The following is a 26843-nucleotide window of genomic DNA, read 5'->3' as shown; positions in this document are numbered from 1 at the left end:
CACACACACACACACACACACACACACACACACACACACACACACACCAGATTCAGTAAATGGCTTTGATCTCCATGCAGGTTTTATGTCTCAAGGTGCTGGTTTCCCTGAGGAACAGCTACATAAGGAACGTTGGACAGTCAATGCTAACCCCAAGTAAAGGAGGTAAGGGCACAGTAATGAACTCCTAAGCTCACATTCAGTTCTCCCTCATTACACAGACCTCTGCAATGCAGAGAGCTTGGAGGGACAGAGTTTCTAAATAGCATCACACTGGGCCTAGAGCTGTAGACCAAGTGCTTCCAGGTTGTCATCTGGAAGGTGCAATCCAGAGTTAGTCAGATTGTATGTGAATTTCTTATTATCATGATGTAGCACTTATGAAAGAATGCAGAAAATTTTCTTTAATTTTGAGAACTAAGGACTAAGATCTCATTTATCCTCAAAGATCATATATGATAAAAAGACTTAAAAATCATTTGTATTAATGATATTTCTATATTTATATTTTTATTAGTACTCTTAATGCCAGGTATAGTTAATGTCAAAATTCTGTAATTTATTGCGTGAACTTTCATGAATTAGACATACAAAGAAGGTTCATTTCTTACATACAACTCCTTTTTTACTAATCCTGTGAAACGTGAGTGATGTTTGTATAATTTTAAAGACTTTCTAGACAATATATTTAACATCTTATCCCCATATTGAAGATCAAAGAGCTTAAACAGTCAGCAAGAGATTTAAAGTAGTTAGACAGCCTATTCACTGTATGCCTTTCCCACATGAGCTCTACATCTGGCCAAGGTTGATTAAAATTAGCTGTGAAACCTGAGCTACATAGTTAGCCTCTCTGAACCTCTTGGGCTTAATCTCCATTAATACAGTATCTCCTACTCACAGGAGGGCTGTGAAAAACAGCAGATACAGAACTGAGTACCACAGACGCCGCAAACTGTTACCTTGTTCTCAAAAATGTTATTCCTTTTTAATTGGTATATTGCATGAGAACAATCTCATGAAATCACAAACATCTCCCGTAAACTCCTGCATTAAATGAGTTAGCACCACGTCATGGCCTGGTGGTATGGTGACTGATGGCTAACAGTCACCTCAGCTGCCTTGGAAACAGTCAGCTGACAAGTGCCGAACACTGTGGCCCATTTGAGTTGCCGTTTATGGCTTGTTCCCTGGCTCTGAGTTACAATTTCTTCCATCGTCAGGGCAGAGTCTGGATTACAGGTATCTGGGCATCTCCTTCCTTCCTTTTCCTGTGTGCCAGTTATAAACCTCTTCTATATGCAAGGAACACAATCCTGGCTACATCTAAGTATGATTTGATTTTGCTACACCCATGTCCCCTCCATATTCCTCATATATATTTCTTATATTAAGTTTGGCGTTAAATTGGTTGACCCTGAGAACTAAAATCTTGTCATGTATTTGATTGCAATCTTTGTCTCTCTTCACAGGCTCTGATACCCCAATGTTCTGATACTGTAGGCACGCCCACAGAATTTCCACTCTCACACCACTACTGCCTGATCTGTGTCCATGTTGTACCATGTCCTCAACACTCCTGTGTATGGTCAGAGCCACAGTCCTTCTCTGTGTTAGCACCAGGGCAGCTTATAGCTCAGTTTTATTCTTTACTGGCAACACAAACTGAAGTCCCAGTGGCCATGCCCACCCCATTTGCTTCTGTAGTCCTGTGTCATTATCCTCATGGAAACAAGGCTAACTATAAAGAGGATCAGAAAGTCTCAGGTGGGGTTTCGAAGGCAAATTTCCTGGATTAAAGCCTTCTGTACAGTCATTACAGTAAAAATGCCTTAGGTTTGAATAACTGAAATGATTTCAATACTTATTACAAAAACATCATCCTGAATAGAGGCTTTTCAACTATAGCTTCACAATACCTTTGTAGAGGGTGATTCCCACTGAAATGTAATAGCGTGAAGGGGGAAAAAAATCACGTAACACCTGTGCTCAGAACTAATACAGATAATTACTTTGTCTAAGCAGAAAAATTTTTTTAACAAAAGTACAAGAAATCTAAGTACTGATGGTTTCAGAAATCTATGATTTAGTGACTATGTAAACACATACGTCACTAGCATTTCAAAGACAATATGGGTCTTGGGCAGTTTGTCCCAGGGCTACCCATCTATGACCTTGGATCAGCTATGAGGGTGGGACTTAAGGTCAAGGTCAGGAGATGGGCCAAGACTTCACAGAGAGCTTTGCACGGCCATGATGGCGACTGCCCTCCTCCATCCCAGACTTTCCCTTGCTTGACTCAGAGGTGCTCTGGGTTGTAGAGGGCACAGAACATCAGTAGGTACGAATTACAAGTTTAAGTGGAAAAAGGACCTCACATCAAGAAGAGGGAACCTTATACATTAAAGTAAGAACTGTCCCCCAGATCTTTGAAACCATATAAGAGGGCCAAATGCAAGAGTTGTTTTTTTTTTTAAACTGAATTATCTGTAAGAAAGAATGATTATACAAAACATTTTTAACCAAATGAAAATATGTTATCACTATAAAGACATATAAAATTAGGAGATGCCATAAAAATAAAGATATCACATTTTAACTGAGCCCCCAATAATGTAATAAAATAAAAATCATATTAAAAGGATAATTAATTATAATATTCTCTCACCTCGACTGTACAGTATTGATAATTGGTATCACTGCCGGTGTAATATGGGGATCCCTCCCACCTCGAAATGCAATCCCCCCCTCTTTTTTGGAATGACTGTTGCATTAAGTTCTAAGAGAGAATAATAATTACATTGAGTTCAGGGGTTAAAATGTATTAGAAAAAAAAGCAGTTAGCACGCATGTTACAATTAACAAACTAGAAAAGTGTGTTCTCATGACCTTATAACAGTTCAAAATACGTTATCAATAAGTTAGACATATTCTGATCATTGCAAATTTTATCACTTATGTAAGTAATTTAGGAACCCTGTACAATAATTAACATAAACACCATTTCAACTGAACATTAACTATGACATAAATAAAATTAAAGTCGTTTGCCACATGCTCATCAACAATGTAAACACTGAAATAGGAACGTGCATTCATAAGCAAGTTACCCACATACATGGCTAGGGAAATACTAAGTATCTGTGATCACTCATAGCTTATCAAACTTAGTTATTTTTCAAAGGCTCTTGGAATTCTGTCTCTTCACTTAGTTCTCTTCTGATGGAGATTTTCAAGCCAGTGGTTATAACTCACCACTATGAAAAACTGCCTAGTATTTATGAATACAAAGTAATTTCAAGTTAAGTTTTTCACAAAGTCTACTTGTTGAGAAAGAACTATAAGGATTCTCTTCAAGGAGAGAATAAAGGAAGAAATAGCCTCAAAATTAAAGACTAATATATATCAGTTTTCTTTTTTTGTTTTTAAGAAAAACATCATTACCACCTATACAGGTAACATAGAAATGTATTTTAACTAAACCGAGTTTGATGTCTATTTTAACAAATGCCAAGTTGAATGATTAATTCTGAACAGAGTTTTAGGGGAAGCTGCTACACTATAAATTGCCACAGTCCTTCGGTCTGAAAGTAAGTAACCTCACAGGGTTAAAATACTAGGCAATTGCCACTGCTGCCTTTGTTGACATGCAGTCACTGCTTCAGCAAAGACACGGAAGACATGGCCACACAGACAGGGATGGGGTTGAAAGTATGCTCACCACGGGCTGCAATGGGGCACCAGGCATCATGGCATTGGCTAACTGCATTTGCTGGGCCAACATGGCCATATTCTTCTGTTGAATCAAGTTATTCCGTCCATTTATCTCCAATTGTGTTTTTAAGTGTGGGGGTGGATGAAGATATTTGCAGTTCTCCCTGGAGCAACGACCCTAAAAAATAAAAGAGGCAATAACCACTGTTAAATAGAGTAAGAGCAGTAAATTCTAGAAATGATACGCAAATAAGACATCTACATCTAGTTTTCCTACAATTTATCATCATAGCATTTTCACACATGAATTCAACCACAAATGTATTATCAAAATGAGAATTTAATACATTTGGAAAAGTTTAAAAGCTGAATGAAGTCTCAACTTAATAATGTCAGTGTTACTATTTCCAGCTTAAAACTGTACTGATTTCAGAATAAGACTAAAACACACAATGTCAAGGAAAGATCCTTGAATATTGGCTACATCTTCTTCATTAACAACATGAAGTCATGGAAAGAATCATGAAAGTTTCTCATTGATGTTTTATGGCTACTGAGTTCAAACAAATTAGCTTAGAGTATTCACAGAACACTGTTTCTCCAGGAACATGCTTCCAAATGGACCCCATCACAAATAAAATGAGAATTGCTACAATGCTTTTACAAGCCCCATGCATTCAGAATTTTATGGCAGAAAGGAGAACAACCATGTTCTCACGGCAATAGAGACTTATAGCATAATCAAATACTGGTGAGGAATGAGCCTTTACCCTTTCAAATATTGTCTCATGACCCCAAACTATGAAAATAATCAGAAATGGATATGCTCATTCTACAAAGAACTAACAGTGAAAAAGGCAGAAACAAAGTATATCACTAAAGCGTAATAACCATAAGAATGCATTTATCTGGGGATGACTCAGCAGAAGCACTTATTAAAGCCTACAATATGCCATAATGTGGGACATACTTTATTCATACTGAAGAACACACTTTGTTAGGAAAGCTTAACAAACACTTTGAAAACTTTTTCACTAGAGAATCTAATCGGAACTACTTGTTCCTTTGTAGGATACCACAGTTAAAGCTATCAATTACTTTCTTTACTTTTATTTTTCTATAGAAAAGCAAATAATGTTTAATTTTACTTTGCATAAATTGACTTGGAAAACAGACATTTATGATAATGACTCAAGTCCAATGCTCTATTTAGGTTCTCATACAAGATTTTTTGGACAAGTCTCCACTGCCTGTGAGTTTAGGGCTGTGAACAGCCTACTGCTTCTTCAGTCATTTTCGGGTCCAAAGGAGCCATTCCTCATCAGTGTCAGAAAGCACAAATAGGTGGTGCCTATCAGCATACAAGTGGGGGCCTCAGGCTCTCTCAGTAGCACAACTACCTATGTCTTTTCAAAGCTCTTCCGATCCCAGTCCTTACCCTAAACTTCTCCCAGCTTTTATATGACCCCTCCATTTTGGCCATGCACTGTCCTCTTCGCTCTCACCCCTTTGCCTCTCTTGTTTCCCTCTCTTGATCTCCTTTGCCTGCACCCTCTGTCTTCCTCTCTTGCTCCCGACCAACCCACCTCATTGCCAAGTCATGGTGGTTATGTTCAATCTACATTCAATCTACAATGTTTCTCTCCACACTCTGGACTCTTCCAGATGCCTCTGGATGTACCCTCCATTATATCTACAATAAAAACTGTCCCCTTAACCATACCCTGGGGCAGACATCTCCTTGACTTCTACGTCTGATGCCTAAACTCTCAGTTTATGGAGTCACCAGCTGTGTAAACTGCACAGAACACTAATTTCTTTAATCCTTGAGCCCTCTGTCCAGCACAGCATGGTTATAAACATATCAGCCCACACAACTTGGAGGCCTATCAAATGGAACTAAAATGCAACACTAACAGGACATAATTTTTACATTATTTGTTAGTTATGGTTTTTGATAAGTCCACAGATAGACTCATACTTTCAGAAAGTGGCTTATTCTATGTAAAATAACTGTGCTTGATATATGTTGATCTCATAAGACATTGTTAGCTTAAACGCATCTCAGTGAAAAACAACATCAAAAACAACTTAGACCCACACAATAAACCGATAAATCAATTTGAAATCATGTGACTGGCCAAAATAAGCTCCCAAGTGCCACACATTCTGCTTTCCAGAGCTCCCAGGCTGAGTCTTCCCAGGGATGGAAAGGGTGTTTCAATACAAATGAGAACCTGGCTATAATTGTGGTTCTCAGACCCCTTTGGGGGTCACCCAAGACCACTAGAACACACAAATATTTTACATACAGTTCATAAAAGTAGCGAAACTATAGTTAGGAAGTAGCAATGAAAATAATTTTATGGTTAGACATCACCACAACACGAGGGACTGCATAGAGGAGTGCAGCATGAGAAAGGTCGAGGACCACTACTCTACCAGAATTCCTGGCTCTCAATTATCTCCACCTCATATTTTTCACTACAACTAGGTTGAAGTGAAGATAAGAAGGGCATGTCTACCCAGATGATTCAGTTACTCAGTTCACTCTGGTCAGTTGCTTCAGTTCCATAAATAGCACAGATACAGCCTGGGCTTTGAGCCAGATGAACACTAACAGTTGCTGTCCTCAATGCTCTTTTTCAGTACCTTCCTGACCACACATCACCCAGACCCTCTACCTATGAACACGCCTTGGACTGAGATAATGGAAAAGGATTTTATGTGCTGGCTATTCAATTCTGCCTCAGTGCATCCTTTCGAACTATTAAAAAAAACATTTATTTATTATATGCCATAGCACGCTTATAGAGGATAAAGAACAACTTGTGTGGTCAGTCCTCTCCTTCCATCACATGGGTTCTTGGGATGGAACTCAGGTGGTCAGGCTTGACAGCAAGCACCTTTACCAGCTGAGCCATTTTGTTGGCCCATCCATCTTGAAATCGAGAAGCTCAGACATATGATTTCCATTCTGCATATAGTGTAGCTACTCAGGGAGGAAAGGTATCACTTGACCACATTTCCTGTCTGTTACTTAATTTTATTGTCATAGGCCCTCAATTTCAAAAACATTCCCACTCATCCTTTCCTAGGAGGACTGGAACAAATGCACACTCATTCCAGATAGTGAGATGCAGACTAAAGTAATGATTCCACCAAAGTTCAAGTTGGGAAACCAATGTGTTTTCTGGAGTTACTTACAGGAGAACGATTAAGGGTCATTTCTTAGTGCCTGTGGCGACAAGTTGGGGAATTTTAACAAGCATTTAGATGGTTCTGTCATAACAGAAAACACTACAGAAGACATTGTGTACAAAGCCACGGGAAGTTGCACTGATAAGCACAGTAACCCATGCAAGAGATATTTCATGAACCTCAGTTTTTAGAGTTCAGGTTAGGTGCTGACTGCAATGCTGAGTGACTGCAGCTCCACAGATACAAAGACTAAGAATAAATCAGAATAAACAGCCCATGCTAGAGAATTTGCTAAAAACCTAAAAACTCAAAAACAACTAAAACCCACCAGCAGCATAACTTCCTTTGAGAATTATGGTGAACGCCACAGCCAGTTATCATCCCTGTCCATCTTCCCAGTAGTACCCCTCAGGAAGCAGCTTCACAGTGAGAGGATCCTGCTGCTTCTAACATGTTCAAAGATGAATTCCATTCTAACCTCATTCTACTGCCAGTGAATATTATGGAGTAAAAACTAAATTTAACAGCAAGTCGATTTTGAACTATGCTGGCCTAATAATGCTTTCATTCAGTGGCCAGACAGAAATGTAAATTCATCTCAAGCCTTTAAACGTACACACATGTGCACACATATACACAAGGAGCACGGACACCCACACATGTACATTGGAAGTACACACACATGCAGAAGGTGTGGGGAGGTGACTGTGGAGGATGGGGATCCACGTACACAGTCACTGTGTTTGCATTTGGCACCCTAAAACTCAGGAAAAGACAATACACTCTACAGGCCTAAAGTCAAATTTGTAGGAGTTACCATTCTTTAGATAGGCCACCTGGGCACACATTAAATTGGCATGCTAGGATATGAAGACATACAAACTGTGTGTCACATATGTGGAGTGTGTGCTGTGCATGTGTACAGGTGTTCAGTATCTTCGAGTTCAATTGCTGTTTACCTTATCTTTGGACACAGTGTCTCTCACTGAACCCTGGGGACACCAACTGGCCAGTCTGGCCAGGTGGCTGCAGAGTTTCTCCTTCCCTACCTCCCAATACTGTGATTACAAGTAAGCACAGCCACTCCTGGCTTCTCATGTGGGTGCTCATGATTCAAACTCAGGTCCTCGTCCTTGCCCTGCAAGCGTTCTGAGCCAAGTTTCCAGCCCATAAATTATATTTGTATTTGGTTTTATAGGTACCCTGTAGTTGCACTTATGTTGTAAATGTACAAAGATTGCTTAAAACAGTGGCTGGGCTACTTGGTCGTGTGACTGCATGGACATCAGTGAACTCTATGTGGCCACGTCTGTTTTTCAGAATAACCACACAGCCTCTCTGCCATGGTGATAAGGGAAGCACAGGCCAGCTTTCACACGGTAACTAGCACAGCGGGCCGTCAACAATTTTCATTATTTTCTCTCGTTCCTTAAAATATTTAAATGAGAATAAGCAAAATGGTTGACTTAAGCACTGCATCTTTTAAAAAGTGCTAAAAATAACATAGGCACCAAACCCTGTGACAGTGCATGCCAATCATCAATAATGAAGAGGTTACTCCTGCCTTTATCACCACCCACCAAAGAAAAATTCCATTCTATTCAATTTATTAATGTGGGATTTTTGTGCCTTGCATTTGTTGATTCCAGTGCAAACTTATTTTAAGACAACTGCTCAACAAATGACACCAACAGCCGTGACTAAAAACACCAAACTCTAGTTTTGATATTATTATTATTTTTTGCTTCTGAATTTAAGAATAAGCTCATTTAGCTTTAAACATTACAACAAACTTTGTTACTAAAATGAGAGAAATTTTATTTAACTTTAAGCAGTTTCACATAAATGTTTAGTACTCAAAACAAATACCTGGATTTTTGCTCAACCTTACAAGTCAATAAAAAAACATTTTACAATAATTATATGTATGTGCAAATGTAGTGACTCCATGACACATGTGCACAGAGAGACAAGAGGCAGGAGATGGCGAGTGCAGGCAACCAGCAAGGCGTCAGAAAGGACAGCACTGAGTGCGCCAAGAGGCAGGGATTCAGAGGAATGCTGTTTCTGCGAGATTTTAAATATTTATTTTAAAAACCCAATGATTAAAGATAAAATGGTACTTTAGTTAGAAGGCGGGTGAATTTACTAACATAAAAAAGGTCAAAGTTCTATTTTCGTTGTTTTTCCTTAACTTGATAAAAGGATTACCATGGCTTATGGAGTCAGATTCTAAAAAGGCATACTATCATGCTGCCAAAATGGTACTGACGGATCAGATGAAATTACCCAGTCAGGTCTGGGTAGACTCTAGACTAGAGAGACAATGAACAAATGACAGGGGCCCACCTCACAAGTCTTTCCCAGCTTCCCAGGCAACACTGGATTTCCTGTAAGGCTCCTCAAACTAAAACTATTTATTTCAATGGTTAAAACAAAACCAGCATTTCCCTTGGGACAGCATAGAAAAGCAATGTTTTGAAGCATTTTCTGGAGATATTCAGTGCTCAGATCTTGGCCAGAAAAATCTGACTATGAAACTGAAAGCTACGTACTGAAACTTCTTACCAGCTTTCTTTTCAGTTGGAATGTATTTTCCCCAAATAAGATTATTAATGGCACTGGTCACTAACACATAAGATTTCTCACTTCCAAGAAGAATTTTCTTAATGAATCCACCTAATTGTCTAGTTATTCATCCAATGCTACTTATAAGATATTAGTGACAACAGAACAGTTTAATAGTTATTTGCCTTCATGTATATTTTTGCACTGTGTGTGTCTGAGGCCATGGAGGACCAAAGAGGTTATCAGTTCACCTGGAACTGGAGCTACAGATGATCTTGAGTCATCACGTGGGTACTGAGAACTGAACCTGGACCCTCAGCAAACACAGAAGTGCTCCTAACTGCTGAGCCACTGCTCCATCCCCTAACATATATAATAAATTTCCACCTTTTAATGGTAAAAAATTTACAACAGTCTATATAATTTACTTTAAGAAAATATACTTTGTTTATACATTCTAAAACCCATATGTAAATCCTTGAATTTTTTTTAAGATGGATGTGTATTCAATTAACACTAGGAATCATTTTATATGATTTTTCAAGTGTAGGCAAAAACAGCAATGCAAACAATAGACTGTACTGTTGTTCATAAGTATTTCTTTATAACTCACTTGTTCCAAAGGAGGGCTAATATTGGTTGGCAAGAGGACCTGTACCTTAAAAAGACATTCTAGCTTTCTCAACATCAGTTTTATTGACAACTGGGGCCGTGCAGAAAGGTTGTGTGAGCTGTAGTACTATAGGATGCTTTTGCTGCACCAGATTCTCATAAGACTGTCATACCCAGCTGGGAACAGCAGTGGTTGTCATTAGGATGAGCACCAGTTGAGGTAAGCACTGACTTATAACCAGTGAAATATAATGGAGGCACTATCAGTCAGCTAGGAATACCATAAGAAAAATAGCACAGACTGGGTCATTTAAGAAAAATTCATTTCTTCATTTTAGAAGCTAGAAAACTAAGATGAAGGTTTTATCCTACTCAGTTTTCAATTAGCACTCTCTTCACAAGCATCTCTGTCTTTGGCTCCGTATCTTCAGCTCCCCTTAGTGTTTATGGAAAAAGGAGGAAGCAGAGAGGGAGGGAAGAAATCAAAGGAGGAAGAGGATGGAAACTGGGGAAGGGGAGACACAGACACTACCACAATAAGCCCACTCTGATCTTATTAGTTATGGCTCTAGTCTTATGGCCTCGCTTAATAATAGTTCTGTCCTGAAGGCTTTATTTGCAAATATACCGTGGGATTACGACTTAAGTCTAGTAATTGTGCATGAACAGGGATTCGTATAATTAATAATAGCTGATAATCTAAAATTAGCTGTATGTACTTTAAACAGTTCACCATTTTAAATGAAGGGGATTATTCTGGAAATTCCTTCAAACATAAAGGTCTAAGTTTGACCTGAGAAACTCCAAGAAAAAGAAGCAGGTTGCTGACCAGTTATTCCTCTATCCTAGCCAACTACTAACAGCTGCAAATTTTTTAAAACTTCTAAAGTATAAGAACTTTAATATTTATCTATTTTCTTCTTGAACATTTCTATAAAAGTCTAAAGTTAAGATATTTACTAGAGGCTAGCAAGAGATAACTTATGTCCCAACATCTTATAATTAGTTTATTATAGATACAACATATGTATCCAGCTGAAGCAGAACTCACTGGGAATTCAGGCTTTCCTCTTTTCTGACCCCATGAAAAGCTCTTATTACACACAAATACATGCATACACCAATACTCACACACAGCCTGTGGACTTTATAATTTATCTTTACTTGAAGGAATCCTAGTTCCATTTAATATGTACTACACTCCCTCCTCATCAATATCCAACTGGTTCACAATTGGGAGATTTTAGGTAACAGGTTTTAGCTATTTAAAGAGCCATTTACAATACTCAATAGCTGTTCTAGGCAGTATTTTGTAGAACATTCCTAAGGTTTGATGATGAAGATTCTTGTATATTAAAACCAATAGTGACATTTACAATATCCCAAAATACCCTCCTTGCTGACGCAGTATCAAGACACTCTACCTCACTGGGATACTGTGACTTTCCAGAGTGCTCGAATTGCACAACTCCATTAATCAACTTGGAAATGACAAAAGTGAAACTCTATACCTCTGCTCAGTGTCCTAAATGGACAAGCTTTGGTGTTGACTGCCTGGAGGATAGAGGGAGAAAGTGAAAGGCAGCAAATCACAGACATTCTTGTGACAAAAATATCACGTCTCCCTCCAGCAGCTTTTGTTTGTGAGAGATCACATACACATGCAACTGTGACAGCAAGTTACATCTGCACAGTTGTCAGAAATCCAGATCTATTTAGAGCTGCCTCTGATGCGATGTGTGGCCTCTAGACCACAGAACGCTAACACAACATATAGGCAATAAGGCAGTGGAGGCTCTACCAGCACCACCAACGTTCCTGGTTCCACACTCCCCATGGGCTCCAAAGATGGATCCAGTCTGCACCCCTGAACCAAAGAGGAGTTTCTATAACCTTAGTGAAGTCCAGTGACATTTGGTAGGTGCCGTACCAATAAACAGTCCAACATATGCTGGCTGCCTTTTTAAATCATTATAAAACTGGAAATCAATCTATCTATCTATCTATCTATCTATCTATCTATCTATCTATCTATATTCAATTGCTTCAATTACTTTTTTAGCACAGTGACTGTCAGACTTCTGAACTGTAGCCAAAACATATGTGTCATTTTAGGGGTTTCAAACTAAGCCAGCTAATAATCAAGAAGCCCAATGTTTGAATAATAATCTTTGGTGGACATGTTTGTAGGCATGTTTTCCAGCTGAAGAACAGAAGGTTCCTTACAAACAGCACACATCCATCACTGTGCTATTACCAGTTGGGTTATAACATGTCCCAGATTAAAAGGAGGTAAACTTGGGAGAAATATATGCATGCTTCTCATATCCGTCTCTTATAGATGACTTACTAATGCAAGTGTCTGAACACACATGGTAGTTCCTGGTCCATTTATAAAGAAAACCTTCACCTTATAACCACCCCTCCTCAAAGCATTGATTTAAAACCAACAGATCCATCTTATTACAATAACGGAATAATAAAGTTCACATGATGCACCTGTGTTAAGCACTATGCCAACCACATTATATGGACATTGGACACTTACTGCTCCAGCATCATGGTTTCTGTTACATTTGCTGAAGCACAGATGGTATATGTGAGTTGTACATAAATATATCTCTGAACCCAGCAGACCCACATTCACACCAAGGGCATTAGGCTTGCTCATCTTTAAATATGAATACCTAATCACTGACCTCTCACAATAAAACTACAAATGGCTCTAGCAAGAACAGGTCATAGCTAAATGAAGGTTTAAACCATTTTGAATTCTGCAAAGGAAAAAAAAAATACTCCAAGATGTAAGCTACTAATTTTAAAAGTTAAAACATATAATACTCCACACTATAAAAAAAATGAGATGTGCTTCCAAATTTCAGCTTATCTGTCATGCCTGGCCCCTCCACAGCACCAACAGTAGAGTGTGGGAGGAAGGATTGCCAAGTGAGCCAAATACTCCACATTCTTCATTTCAACAACACACTTTGAATGGCAAAAGGTGAGTGAATTATTCATGTATTTCATGGACCAAGTTGATTTACACACATCAGAAATTATATAAGTCATATATATATATACATATATGTATATACACATACAGTTTAACATATAGAGAGAAATATACCACTGTGAGCTTTAGGGAGCATAAAAATCAGATTAGTGACATTTTGATAAGGTCTGCTTTCATTTACACATCAAAGATACTACACTTATTCCTGCTAGATTCTAATGTGCCTACAAAAAAGTAAATTTTGTTTTCATATATTAAAGTGATACTCATTATTTAATCATAACAATTTTCAAAATATGTTATATATTTTCACCAAATTGCTTAAGTTGCTTAAGCAATCTGTTACACTAAGAAATTGGTTTTAGCTGCTTTTAGTTACTAAAGTCTCTTCACCACACTCCTTTCCAGGATTTACACACATCATTAACTTTGCCAAAGATGAGATTCCTCCCCCCCTAGTATTCCAGTGGCAGTCCTTTGTAAGCCTATGTGATTCCCCAACTGAAAATACACTGATACTTTCTGGGCTCAAAAATGCTGTACAAGGCCAAATTGAATGCTACTGCTTTCTGCAAAGTACAGTGACAGAGAAGGAAGAAAGTGTGAGACGACAGTGTGTCAGCCCTGGTTCACCAGTGTCTCTTTCTGACAGACCAACTTTGTCCTTGAACAAAATGTGCTTCATCGGAGTGGTTCTGTTTCTGTGGGAAATACACCCCTCCTCCCTTCCCCATGACAATCTACTAAAACTGTGCATAGCTCTCAGCTCTGATCTGAGACAGCAATGAGGAGAAGATTGTTTCATGAGCCCAGAACATGGCTCCATTGGGTACTGGCTATGACAGCATAAGCAATTTGGGTGGAAAAGATTTTGAAGCAAAAAGCAGTATCATAATACAAGTTACATGAGCCTCTCTCCTGCTCTGTGAACCTTCCAACCCCCATGTCTCCCACTGGCTTCCCAGAGAAGACCCTCAAATATCTACAGAAGTAGCTCTCAGCAAACATTAACTGAAGTTTGTCTCGAGGGGTAAAACAGGACAAAGACACATCTTACATCCTTGGTGTTAGAGGACATTGCTCCATATTAGCAAATAATAAAAGTAGGCACAAAACCCAGAAATTAAAAAAAAGAAAAAACAATATAGATGAGTTTGATACTGAAATAATCCCAAGATCATGGCAGCTCAAAAAAAGCTTAGTCATCCCAAGGCTCTATGTTCTAAGTGGCAACCTGAGGCTGCAGAGCATATTTTAAGTGATTGGGATGGCAAGGATGGAGCTGTGTGGAGCCTGGCAGGAGTACAGACATGGTAACATTGTTTTTGTAATAAACTAAAATGTGAATGTAAGAGAAAAGGAGCATACAGTTGTCTCAAGATGCTTTTCTTCTAGTTAAGTTATCAATATTCACGCTGATCTGCTGTGTACCGGGTACTGTGCTGGAGTAGCAAGTGTGCCATTCTATGCCCTATCTCTCACTGAACCAGGTGGATGTAATAGATTTTTTTTTTCCTTTGAACAACACTCTCTCATCATGCTTTGTATTGTTTATACATCTTCCTCTCCTGCAAACGCTTTCCAGAAGGGGCCTTCTTATGCCTCTTAGCTCTTGTATCCACAGCCTAGGTCAGGTAAAAGGAGGTCAAAGATATCGAGTCCCTGGCTATATTTCAGAAAGGTTTTGAAAATGGAGCTTGTTTTAATACCCATTAATTTTATATCACAGTATTTAGTCTCTTTGGAGTATAACAGAGTATCATAAGTTGAGCTGCTTTCAAATACCAAAAATTTATTTTTCACAGTTCAGCAGTCTGTGTAGCTTGAGAAAAACACATCAGAAAAGTCAGTCCCTAGTGGGTCCATTCAAAAAGGACATTTCGCTGAAAAAGACAGTCTTAACTTTTTTCTTTCTGTATCACCTCTAGGATCTCGACTGACTTATATCCTTTCTCAAACCCTTTCATTTGAATGGAGATGCTTTCTGCTCTTATTTCCTATCCTATGTACCCTTTTCTTGGTTAAGTAGCCACTGCTGGCCAAGTACAGCCCTGTTAGCCTGCAGGTAGGCTCCATGGCCACTCGGTGGATGCGGCTGTGTCCTAAGCTTCTAAAGTGTTTAGACCTACAACAAGCTGAAGGCCACGTGGTTCCCAGAGTGGATGTGGAAAAGTGAGAGCATGCCAGCTTTTTATTCACACCTCACCTTTTGACATATACTAGAAGTGCTGTCTGAATGCAACTTCTTCCCCCATGACTACCAATTCCAGCTGTGGTCTGGACCACATGTGGAAGTGACTAGACCCCAGTCCTTCCTTAGCACACTTGCCGCATCACTGGAACCTTGCAACCCTTCCCCTCACCAGGGCCTCTTCCTAAAGAAACACATTTTTTTTTTAAATATCCTTCAGCCTTCCAGACCTTCACAAAGTTAGAATCTTTTTTAATGAGTCAACATATACTATATCTCAAGTGACTTCAAATAACAAATTCAGTCTCCGGTGGAAAGACAATTCCCCAGAGCCAAGGTTCTGTTTGCTGTTCTGTTGCTACTGTTCACTGTGAGGCTGTCACTTGTTGGCAGTGGGGACTCACTGAGGCATTCAGCCTCTTGAGCAAATGGTGCCTCTGCCTGGGATACTGTGTCCAGGCAGGGCGGCTGTTGAGTGTACCTAGTGCCCAAAGGAAAAACAAACTCATGCTCATTCCTTTTATGTTAGGAAACTGGGCACTAGTCTCTTAAAGTGAGCTGACAACAAGAACTGTTTTCACTGGCACATTATAAAAAGTGGCCATCTTCAGAAGTAACTTTCTGTGGATTCTCGTTTTCAATTTCTTCTGTTTTTTTTTGGTCAGGTATACTACACAGATAGTTCTGACTTCAGTAGCTTTTAACTCTGATCAGAAGTTATTTACACCAGTATGTGCATAAACTTGAGGAAGACAGGGCTAACAATAACTGTTCTCCCCTCACCCATTCGTGCCATTTGTTGGCTAATTTGTCAACAGAGATAAAGACCCTGCTTAAATTTCATCCCCTCCAAGAAGTTTTTAAATCTTTGTTAAGAGCTCAGTCTCCAAGTGGGTTCCTCAGTAATAGGAACACAGGCTGTCTCTGACAAGAACTCAGTGGCTGGCTCTTTGATTACCTCCCCACTGAGGGAGTGAGCAGCCTTACCAGGCCACAGAGGAAGACATTGCAGCCAGTCCTGATGAGACCTGATAAGCTAGGGTCAGATGGAAGGGAAGGGGGACCTTCCCTATCAATAGAATTGGAGAGGGGCATGGGAGATTAGAGAGGGAGGGAGGGATTGGGAGGCAATCAGGGAGGGGGCTACAGCTGGTCTACAAAGTTAGTCCAGGACAGCCAAGGCTGCACAGAGAAACCCTGTCTTGAAACACCAGAGTTCTTTCAGCCATACTCAATGACTGGTTATATTTCAGCAGTGAACCTGTTTATTACTTTCAGGCATTCATTCTTTTAGCATGAAAATACCAAAAAAAAAAAAAAAAAAAAAAAGCCTTAAATTTTAAATAAAAATGTGTAAAAATGTGTTTTAATCTTTAAAACACAGTTTCCTTAATCATTAACAAAGAGGTCTCAAAATGGCAAAATAAAATCTACTTATCCCACTTTTTCTTATTTATTTTTTTCTTTTTTTAGGGCTAGACATTGGTAGTGCACCCCTCTACTCCCAGCACTCTGATGCAGAGGCTGATCTCTGTGAGCGAAAGGTCAGCCTGGTCTACAGAGTAAATTCTAGAACGGCCAAGACTACACAAAGGATCCATGTCTCAAAAACCACACACACGCTTTCTCTCTCTCATACACACACACAAACAACACCACCAAAGATTAAATAGTAGTGAAACTTTCAAATTAGATATGTAGTTGCCTACCTAAATTGTAGTACTTTGGGTTGCCTACATAAACTGTAGTACTTTGTTGTTATCTCTGTGTATTAGCCTGAAAGCTCACTCTGCATAGCTATTTTTTTCTTGTGTTATTTTCCCAATATTACACTTAAACCATACTTCATTCCACCAGCTTTAAAAATTAGATCTTTCTGGGGCTAGAAGAGCTCAGGTGTTACGAGCAGTTGTTCCTCCTGCAGAAGACCCAGGTCCAGTTTCCAACACCCACATGGTTATTTACAAACATCCATCTTCTTAGGGACGTGATGCATAAACCACTCAACAAACAAGTTAAAAGTGAATCATATAAGCTACTTTGTAAACTTACATGAGCACTTGCTGTTACTATTTTGGCAGTCTGCTTCTGGGTTGACTAGCAACCTATGATGTCATAATGTGTCACTGGCCAGGTAGCCACACTGGCAGGTGTGGTTACATTGCTCCTTAAAAGAATCAACCCACCACTTTGTCTCTCTCTTAGCTCTTGCTCTCTCCTCTCTTGCCCTCTCCCCTTTCTCTGTCTGGGCACTGTCCTCTCTTCCCCCTAGCATTTCTCACTCTGGCCTCCTCCCTCTCTCTTCATTTCCACCTAACAAACCTCTTACATATAAAATCTGCTGTGAGCACTATCATCGTCATTGTTGCATCCTAACACATGCAACAATAAAAATAAGTAGTTTTCAAACATTCTGAGAAAATTTGTCATTTTCTTGTATCTAATGACCTACTCCAAAAGGTAGCAGGTAAAGTAATGGAACACAAAAGGGAATGGAGCACACAAATACACACACACACAAAAAAAAGAAAAATGGAAGCAAAAAGAAAGAAGAAAGACAAAGGAAAGGAAGGGGAACAAAGAGATGGGAAAGGATAGGGTTGAGATGAGACAGATCATAACATTATTTCAGACAATAGAAATTTAGCAACACAAATGTGCTGTGGTAGAGAGAATACAAAGTGGAAGTGAAGAGTTTTCAAAGCTTCTTCAGTCAACCCCACAAGGACTGAAAAAGACCCACTCAGCATTAAATTAAATTACAATAAGTAAACAAATCAGAGAAGATAAGTAACTTGTCTAAGGTCAGAGAGTCGTAAAACAATTTAGTTCTCAAATCTAGGTCTAGATACTCATTCTGCAATAATCGTGTTTTCTTTTAACACAATGACGTTTCAGGAATCCAAAATGCAAGGAGGCTTCCACAGTAAAGATGGAAAAATAACCACAGTATAGATGAGAACATTGGGGGGAGTCAGCTGACTGGATACAACAATCAGGCTAGGGAGAAGGCTTTGTTCAGGGCAGCTAGGTCAAAGAGTTAAGGCAGAGTATTGTGGGTATAACTCCAGTGGCAGTAAGGGACCTGAATATAAGCAAAGATGACCCCTTTGCTTGATGTCTTTGCAGCAGCTTGGATTTCAGGAACACAGGCCAGGTGAGCTGGCCTAAGGGTATGGAAAGACTGCACTCATTAAACGAATCCAAGCATTAAAAGCAGTTTGTATGGTTATTTACTACCTAATGACCCAGGGCAAAACAGCTGCTTAAACTAATCAAGGGAGGTAGGACAAGCCACCCTGACACTGTACACACCAGAGAAAGCTCAGGTTATTAATATAAGGTATTACCACAATTATTCTTTGATGAATAATGAAACGGGCCTGAACCTGCACAATCAAAACTTCGAAATCATTTATAATACCCCACGAAGAAAGAAAATTGTAGGCAGTCACTTCTTAAATATTACATAAAAAAAGCCCCACACAGCAGTGTGGACCACGGGGTGTTTTTCCCTCAGGAATGTGTCTGCATCTTCTAGAAGCTTTGCTTGCCTTACTGTTATAAGCTGGAGTAGCTGCCTTTCCTAGGAACGCCAGCACACTAAGTTGTTCTGAGCTGCTGCTTTTGTGATGTATCTGCCTTCTTAAGTAATTTCCCTGCGCAGAGATTACAGCTTGCCCAATTATGGCTGTTATGTAATTTGCCAGGGAGTACTAAAATAGAAACTGGTTAGGAAAAAGTTAAATCACACATTTATTACTCAAAAACTAGTGACTAACACTGAGTGTTATGTTTCTCTTTTGTGCTTTGCAAAGGCACAATTTCTGGGGTAGTTGTTTATTCAGCAGCAGAGGTAGGATAAATATGCTGACTTTCAAAAGAATTCCATTCATTTCTTTCTTTCTTTTTTTTTTTTTTTCTTAACTTTTCAAGCAGCACTGGAAATAAAATGTAAACATGTACAAAGGCTCATGTGGTTGAACTTTGTATCCCATTAATATTATTCTCTCATTTTGTAATTTCAATTCTAAATTTTTGTCTTAGAAAGATGCATGACATTTTATTTCATAGAATAAGTTACATAACAATAAAAACTGAAACACCTCCCCCTCAACCCCCTTTCCTAAAGCGCTCTTTCTCGTCCTAAGACAGGAAACATTAGTTAGAAGAACATTAGTTAGTCCATCTGCCCAGAGTTCTTGTTTCTAGTGTACCACGGAAAGCAAGCAAGGAAGCAAACAAAAAGAAACTCAAAAAAGAGTCGTCACTTTGTTACTACTGCTATTTATAAATTTCAACTCTCTCTATTCTAATCCAAAATATCTTGGAGACCTGCTGTTGCCTCCTTAAGTCTGTCTAAAAAGGAGACAGACTTCTTTTTAAAGCAGAGGGCTCAGTAGGTCTAAGAGGTTTTGTGGGTGCTACCTTCATTGGTTTATGCTATGTGGTCACCTTGATCAAATGGTGGTGAAGTTAGATGGCCTGTACTTTCTTTTTCTTCCTTTTTTTTCCCCTTGGTTTTTCCATGACAGGGTTTCTCTGTGTAGCCTTAGGTGTCCTAGACTTGCTTTGTAGAACAGGCTGGCTTTGAATTAAGAGGTCTGCCTCCCTCTGCCTCCCTGAGTGCTTGGATTACAGGGTTGCGCCCCCCCCCCCACTCCCAACTGGCTGTGTGTACTTTCTTCTAACATTAGTAAAGATGCTTGCCAGCCTTGTTGCTTGTTGCTCCTATGATGTGTTCTTCACCAACATGGAGGCAAGCAACACAGTTGCTACTTAAAAGTATCTATTTTCCTAAACAAGAGTTTAATCTAAGTTACATATGTAGTATGCTGTAACAGATCTGCTCTTGCTAAACATGTTGAATCCAAGAGACATATGTAGTATGATATAGAAAAATAAGATTACCTAGGAATAGGTTTCCTTTTTTAGGTATTAGCTTTTGGTTACAAGTTTTAAGCTAACTTTTGTTACAGATTCTTTTAAACCACATCCAATAAACTTACAAATACTGAGATAGAGTTTATATAATAGTTTTAAGGAGAGTGTTTTGAGAGCAAAGAGCAAAAGACAGATAAAAGATTTTCAAGAGCAGAAAGTAGAATAAGCTTAGGGATAGGAGACTTTGGGATCATTTGCTTGTGTGGTGGCAGAAGTTTTTACAATATGTGAGAATTTGGAAAATAAGTGTGCCATTTTGTAGCCATTGCGCTAAAGTGAGGCCAAGCCTTTGTAATGAGGCACTGAGGCTTAATACTATCTCTGGGTACAGGTAGGAAAAGAGAAAGGGTCAAAAAACAGGAACTCCACCAGAGGGAGGGTTCCACTAAACTCCAGGATAAAGCTGAAAGACAGGAGAGACAAGGGTTGCAACAGGAACTCCACCCCAGAGAGGATTTCTAAATCTTTGAGGCCTAGGAGGGCATTAGGAAGAAAAAGGAGGCTCCAGAAAGCTGTGGAGAGAGAAGGGAACAGGCAGCCCCTAGTGGGAGAAGAGGAAGCTTCAGGATGAACTGAGAACATGTAGGGAGGGAGAAAAGGGTATGAGAAAGAGAAGTGTTCTGATGACAAGAATTCGAATGTGGGGCATGCCCAAGTGGACTGAGAGACTTGTCAGAGGAGAACTGCCTCAAATCACATGATGGGACCCAGGAGGGGCGAAGGAGAGGCTTTTATAGTAATAAAACGCCCCACAGAGCCAAAGACAAAGAAAGCAGGCAGTGACACTTACCCAGTAGAAGAGGAGGTGGAGGGAGAGACAGAGCCTTTCCTTGTGAAAGGCATACAGGATACAGGCTCTAAGCAGGCTCCAGGAGCCAGAGAGACTGAGAGGTACCTGAACCACATTGGAGAAGAGTAGGTGGAGGGAAGTGGCACGTGAAGAAGTGGACTCTAGAATTTGGAGTCAAATATGGAGGGTTGCAGAAGCCAGCAGAATGAAATGATTCAAACCTACCTTAGCAGCATCAAGTCAGCAGCTTGCTTTGCTTAGGAGACGCAAGGCCCCTTGAAAGGAATCTATTTCTGCCCCACCCAGAGATTACAGCACCACAGGTACAAACTGAGAGTTGAGGGGAAGGTTTTTATTGTAGATATGAGGGAGGGCACAGCCAGAGGCCTCTGGAAGAGTCCAGAGAATGAAGAGAACATATTAGATTGAACATGGCCAACAGACTGGATGTAGTCATCAGTGTAAAGAGTAGGGTTAAATGGAAAGGAGGAGCTGGGGGAGGGAATCCCAAGAGCAAGAGGAGTTTAAGGTAGGTGATGGGATTAGAATTGCTGAGAACCACAGGTAGTTGAGATACTGAGAAAGCCTGGAGGCCAGCACTGGTCTTGGCTTGCTAATGTGACAGGGATCAGGAAGGGTGGAGAGGAATGAGTGCCAGGATTTAGGGGGGTGAGGTTTCCTTTTACCTGATACTGAAAAGCAAAGAGAAGTCACTTTGGTACCACTGCCATGCATAGATTTCAACTCTCTCCATTAGGAATGGATACATTTTTAAAAGGAAAATTAGACCCAATGATTCTCCCTGTATTTGTAATCCCTGCTCAATAAAAGAAGCTTATGTTTGCAATTCATTGAGATGACAGTAGAAACTGGCAATACTTCATTACCAATTCTCTAAATTTGCCTTGCCCACCAAAATAGAACTGGAATGGATTCCTCAGAATTTGAATTTTCAAAATGTGCTTTGCTGTGAGCCTCCGAGGAGGGGATGGGAAGCGGCAAACATACTCAGGCAACTGTTTGCTGTTTCTCACCACCTCCCATTAGGCTGCAGGGCTCTTCAATTAGCTCTTCTGGCTCTCACATGTATTCTGTAAGAACCTGAAGTGTGTCAAGGTGTTTACTTGGAAACTATCGTGGTAATAATACCCGGTACACACTTATCAGTGTGCTACAAAGACAATACCATATCAGACAAGAGCTACACACATCCAATAACTGAGCCCTCAAAGGCGGTCAGCTCTCTTTGTCTTGAGGAGCTAGAAGAAAAGTTATTGCTCCCTTGATGATACTCCACAGTCCAAAGGACCAAGCGTTCTAATGAAATGACAAGGTCGAAGGAAGGAATGTTTACTGGTATGAGAAGCTGGAAAAAGAAATGGAAATGTAGGAGAAAGGCAGAAATTTAATGGTAGTTTCAAAGACTGAACAAATCTGAAAGTTATACAGCATACACTGCCATGAAGACATTGTTCTTCAAATATGGGACTGTCATTTCTCATTTTTGATGTTCAAGGAACGATTCCTTAAAACAGATATGGGGATAAAGCTATATACAGGGGTTCAAGGAAGCAAAAAATAGGCACATAAATTAAAAAAAAAAAAAGAATCCTGCACTTTCCACCCTGTGTCTCTGTGCTTTTCACTTATCCTCTGGTCCTCAATTTCTTCATCAATAAAATGGTAATAAGGACATTATCTACCCTACCTGCTACGGTGACAAGGGGACATTTAAATGGAAATCTGTGGGCAAGCCTTGGTTCAACATCCAGCTCTTGGAGAATACCAAGGGAATGTGGCAGGTTTATTTGCCTTTGTTAGATGGTTTTTCCAGTGTCACTCAGAGCACTTCAGAGACCCTTGTGCTGTTCTGCCTCAACTGGAACTTTATACAAAGGGCTGGTTTCTGTTCTATTCTGAAGAGGTCTTTTGGCCCTGCCCTAAGACACTCTCCCTGCATGAAGGATTCCAACTGGTAATGGAAGTGGTAAGGATTCCAACCGCTGCTTGGCTGTACTTCCCTATTACACACTCACACACACACAGAAACACACAGAGAGAGAGAGAGAGAAAGAGCATGTTAAAGGTGTGCTTCTATGTGTGTGCAAATGTGCACTGGAGTGTGTTTTTTCAGGGGAGAAATATTGGCCTATCTTTAAATAATAGGGTATGTATGGAGACTGAGTACATTCAAGGTCTAAAAATATGAAAAATATGTTTCATATAAATGTGGGGAAACACGAAAGGAACTAAATTAGGTTAGCAACAAGAAAAAACATGCTATCACATTTTATACCAATTCCTTTTCTAGTAACTTTGAAACTCACTGCCTGCTTGCCTTCATCCTTTGTGATTCATCTAGAACACTGCGTGATGAAGAAAGCTATTTAATAATTCAGCTCATCTGCCTGTCACACAACTGGAGGCCACCAGATGTGCTTCACCTGTACCTGATGACACCATCAATCGAGGTTCCAGAGTGCAGCTGTCTCGCCTGCTGGGTCTGGAGCTGTAATCCTTTCCACGTTAGAGACACAGCTTCTCCTCCTTCCCTACTCTTTCCTTTTTAGTTTATGTAGGCAGTAATGCACTAAATCAGACTGGCTTGGATAAAGATGTAACAGGAAATCTGACACTTGCAAAACCAAGAGAACAGCTCTAAGCACATGAACTTCTGGAGAAAACAGAAAGCAGCTGACCGTATTGCTGATCACAACCATGAGACTGGGTTGCTGAGGGTTAAATAGCCAAAACATTTAAACTCTACAGCCACTAAGCTTTCCGCACTAATTTATCAAGCACTGCTTGTATAACATGGTTATGACAAGAATCTCGATAATCTGATGCAGTATGCCCCCAGACCCCTAAAAATTCCTAAATACTATACTTCATCTGGGTTACTATTTACTTGAATGGTGAACAAAGACATACTGAGGTTGACAGCCAACTAGCTGCGTGTGGCCAACTCAGAGATCATGGTTTAAATTTCCTCTCTAGCACCAACACAGCCAATTATATGTCATGATTCTGTGGTATTGTTTTGAATATTTAAAACCAGAAAGGTAAACTAGTGGTAAGTAGTCTAATCACTAGTAGTAAGTAGTGAATCATTCTGTTCACAAAATCATGTGCAGGGCCTGCAGCTCCGAGAGCGGTTCACTCCGCAGAACACAGGCCACCGCATTTCCATCACTTTCTGTACCTCTCTGCAAAATAGTCTTTTAGGATGACTTAACCCTTTATTAATAATGATAACAACTGCTCATTTTCTCAGACCACTGGAAATAAATGCCTAAGTCAAATCAACTGGTAAAATGTGGGTATCTATACACATACAAGTTATTTATTTCATAAATATGTATGGCTATTAGGCTATGGGAGCCATAATTATTCAGGAAGCATATGGATTAGAAATGTATAATGAAACCTGAATGAAGTAAAATTGAAATATCCATCTAGAAAAGCTTTCTATGACTTCTGATGACAGGAACAAATCCAAAAAGGCCATGGGCCAGTTTTAAGCAAGGGACACGTCTCCAGAACATCTGCAGTGGCAGAGAGTTAAGGTGAGTGACAACACATACTCTGGTTCTCTACTAAACACCTTCACAACTTCTGAGGGGGACACAGCCATTTTATCCTTTCGCACTTGTACTCTAATCTTTACACCGCAACGTTGATTTAAATACTGCCGGTCCTTACTGCAGACACTTTCCTTCTTTCCAAGGATTTGCTGCTTTGCTAGCTTTTGTCTAATAGCAATTTTACACTCAACACCAACTGCTGTGCTGCCTTGTGTGTGGTGCAGGGCTCTGCCACTGCAGGGGGATAAAAATAGCAAAGGCAAAAAATAAGGAAGTCCACAATAGACTGGAACAGTCTAAAAACTGATGCTCTCAGACAAATCTCCCTGAAATTATTTTAAAAGATGTAGCACCGGATTCTTTGCTATAAAACAGCTCCTCCTTCATTATATAATATTGAAATCACCCTAGAGATTCATAGTTCTCTCTAGAACTACAGCCTATTAGAGTTATACTAAGTCTCAGGAGGATTCAGAATCCAAGCTGCAATGGCCTGCTGTGTCTGTTTACTTAATCTATTTTTATAACACTGCAGTAGCCAAATCCAGCTTACCAAATACCTGCTTCAACATTCTGCACCACACTGATTCAAGAGACAAAATGTGTGAGAGGAACACCAAATACTGTGTTTCTGATAAATCAGTTTAGCCTATTCTACTACAGTCAAGACCAAAAGGAATAAAAATCCATCAATAAACTGTTTCAATCACCCAAAATGCTGCTTTAATGGATTTCGGGGATTTTTTGAACACTTATTTTTTCAGGTAAGAAAGGCTGTCACCTATTTGCACGCCTAAAGTGTCGACAAAAATACCAATGCTCACTGGTTTCTTGACACAAGGCAGGTGTCAAGCTCAAAACACAACTGCCACAGCAACCAACCATGCAACCACAGTACAGATAATTATTTAATGAAATAAATCCTGGCCCATGAACATGTTTCCTGTCAAAGATCACTCTTAAGTTTAACTTATACTCTGTGAAACATTTCTGACAATTCTATGTAAAATAGAAAAATAGGTTTGAGAGTACCAGCAGAATAGGAGTTGCCAATTAAAAAATGTTGCCATAGAAACTGAATTTAATATAGTCTAAGACAAATCTGAACAGGGTATGCTATCTCTTCGATCATTTATATTTTAACATAAAATGTGAAAGACACGATTATAGAAAAAGGTGTAGCTCCCTAAAGGGAGCATCAAACACATTCTCTTATCACAGAAAAATAACCAAAAGTGAGCAACATACTGTTCTCGTGAATTTCTTGGAGATGATTTGACTAATATACTATTGAAGTGTGTGGTATGTTTTTTTTCTTCCTAAAATTGAGCTCCTTTTCTTCCAAAGCATTTCATAAAAGTCTTCAGATACACAGTCCTTTAAAATATCTTTAGACCCACCCAATAGAAAGATCATTAGAAAGGATTCTTTGACATTCTAAACACTCTAAATACCACACGTTAAAAATATTTCAAGTGTATTACTGAATGTTCCTAACTGTTGACTCAAAGGATTAACATGGGACAGGCTGCAACCAGATGCCTGTGACCAGCCACGGGATCTGACATGGTGGACTACTCTGTCATTTTTATTACTGTTTTACTAACACAGACCATGATGAAAAGTGCTAGACAGAGACAAGGTGCAATCTTTGGGTGGTGAACAACAATTGAAGCGATGTGTGTGCTAACTAGCTTGATTTCATTGGTGCATGTGGAATTCAGGCCATGCTACCTCAAAAACAACTGTAAATTGTCAACAGACAGCTTGAAACTCCTCATCACATGCCTGGACCCTGGAGCGCATGCAACTCTCAGAGCAGCATCACATAGCAAAGAGGTGCCTTCAGGATGTTTGTGACCAAGCTGGAGGGACTGGGAGGACATCCACGGCAGCAGCTAGTGCAGATAAGAAATCTCTGTTGATCTGACTACAATAGATCCTTCAGAGGACCCACTGTAACACAATGTATCCCCTACTTATCAAACAGTCATTCTCTGTGGACAAACTTTCTAGATTTCTCCTATTTTCAGAATACAATGACTCTGCACAGTGCTTATTAACAGTTCTGAAGCAAACTTCTGTGTCTGGCCTCACTAAGAAAAATGACACATGGCATTGCAGAAGATGGCAAACCATAAAACCTTCCAACCACAACTCTGTTTTTACCATGAGCTTGGTGTATTTCTAAGAATCCCAAGGTTCAGGTGGGCCTAAATTTGACCC

The 26843-nt window shown here is 39.7% G+C and overlaps 1 protein-coding gene across 11 annotated transcripts in view; it reads right to left on the bottom strand.

Moving 5' to 3' along the window:
- Positions 1 to 26843, bottom strand: part of Mbnl1 (muscleblind like splicing regulator 1) — a 148330-nt gene that overhangs the window by 31867 nt on the left and 89620 nt on the right. For all 11 annotated transcript variants that reach the window (XM_055596708.1, XM_055596706.1, XM_055596711.1 and 8 more), the window contains one exon: positions 3722 to 3892. In XM_055596708.1, the coding sequence (XP_055452683.1) occupies positions 3722 to 3892 (171 nt within the window). The remainder of the gene's footprint in view (positions 1 to 3721; positions 3893 to 26843) is intronic.

The sequence above is a fragment of the Psammomys obesus genome, unplaced genomic scaffold, assembly GCF_907164565.1.
Source record: "Psammomys obesus unplaced genomic scaffold, mPsaObe1.curated_primary_1811, whole genome shotgun sequence".
Lineage (NCBI taxonomy): Eukaryota > Metazoa > Chordata > Mammalia > Rodentia > Muridae > Psammomys > Psammomys obesus.
Note: the sequence above shows the minus strand (reverse complement) of the source record. Positions and strands in the feature narration are given on the sequence as shown.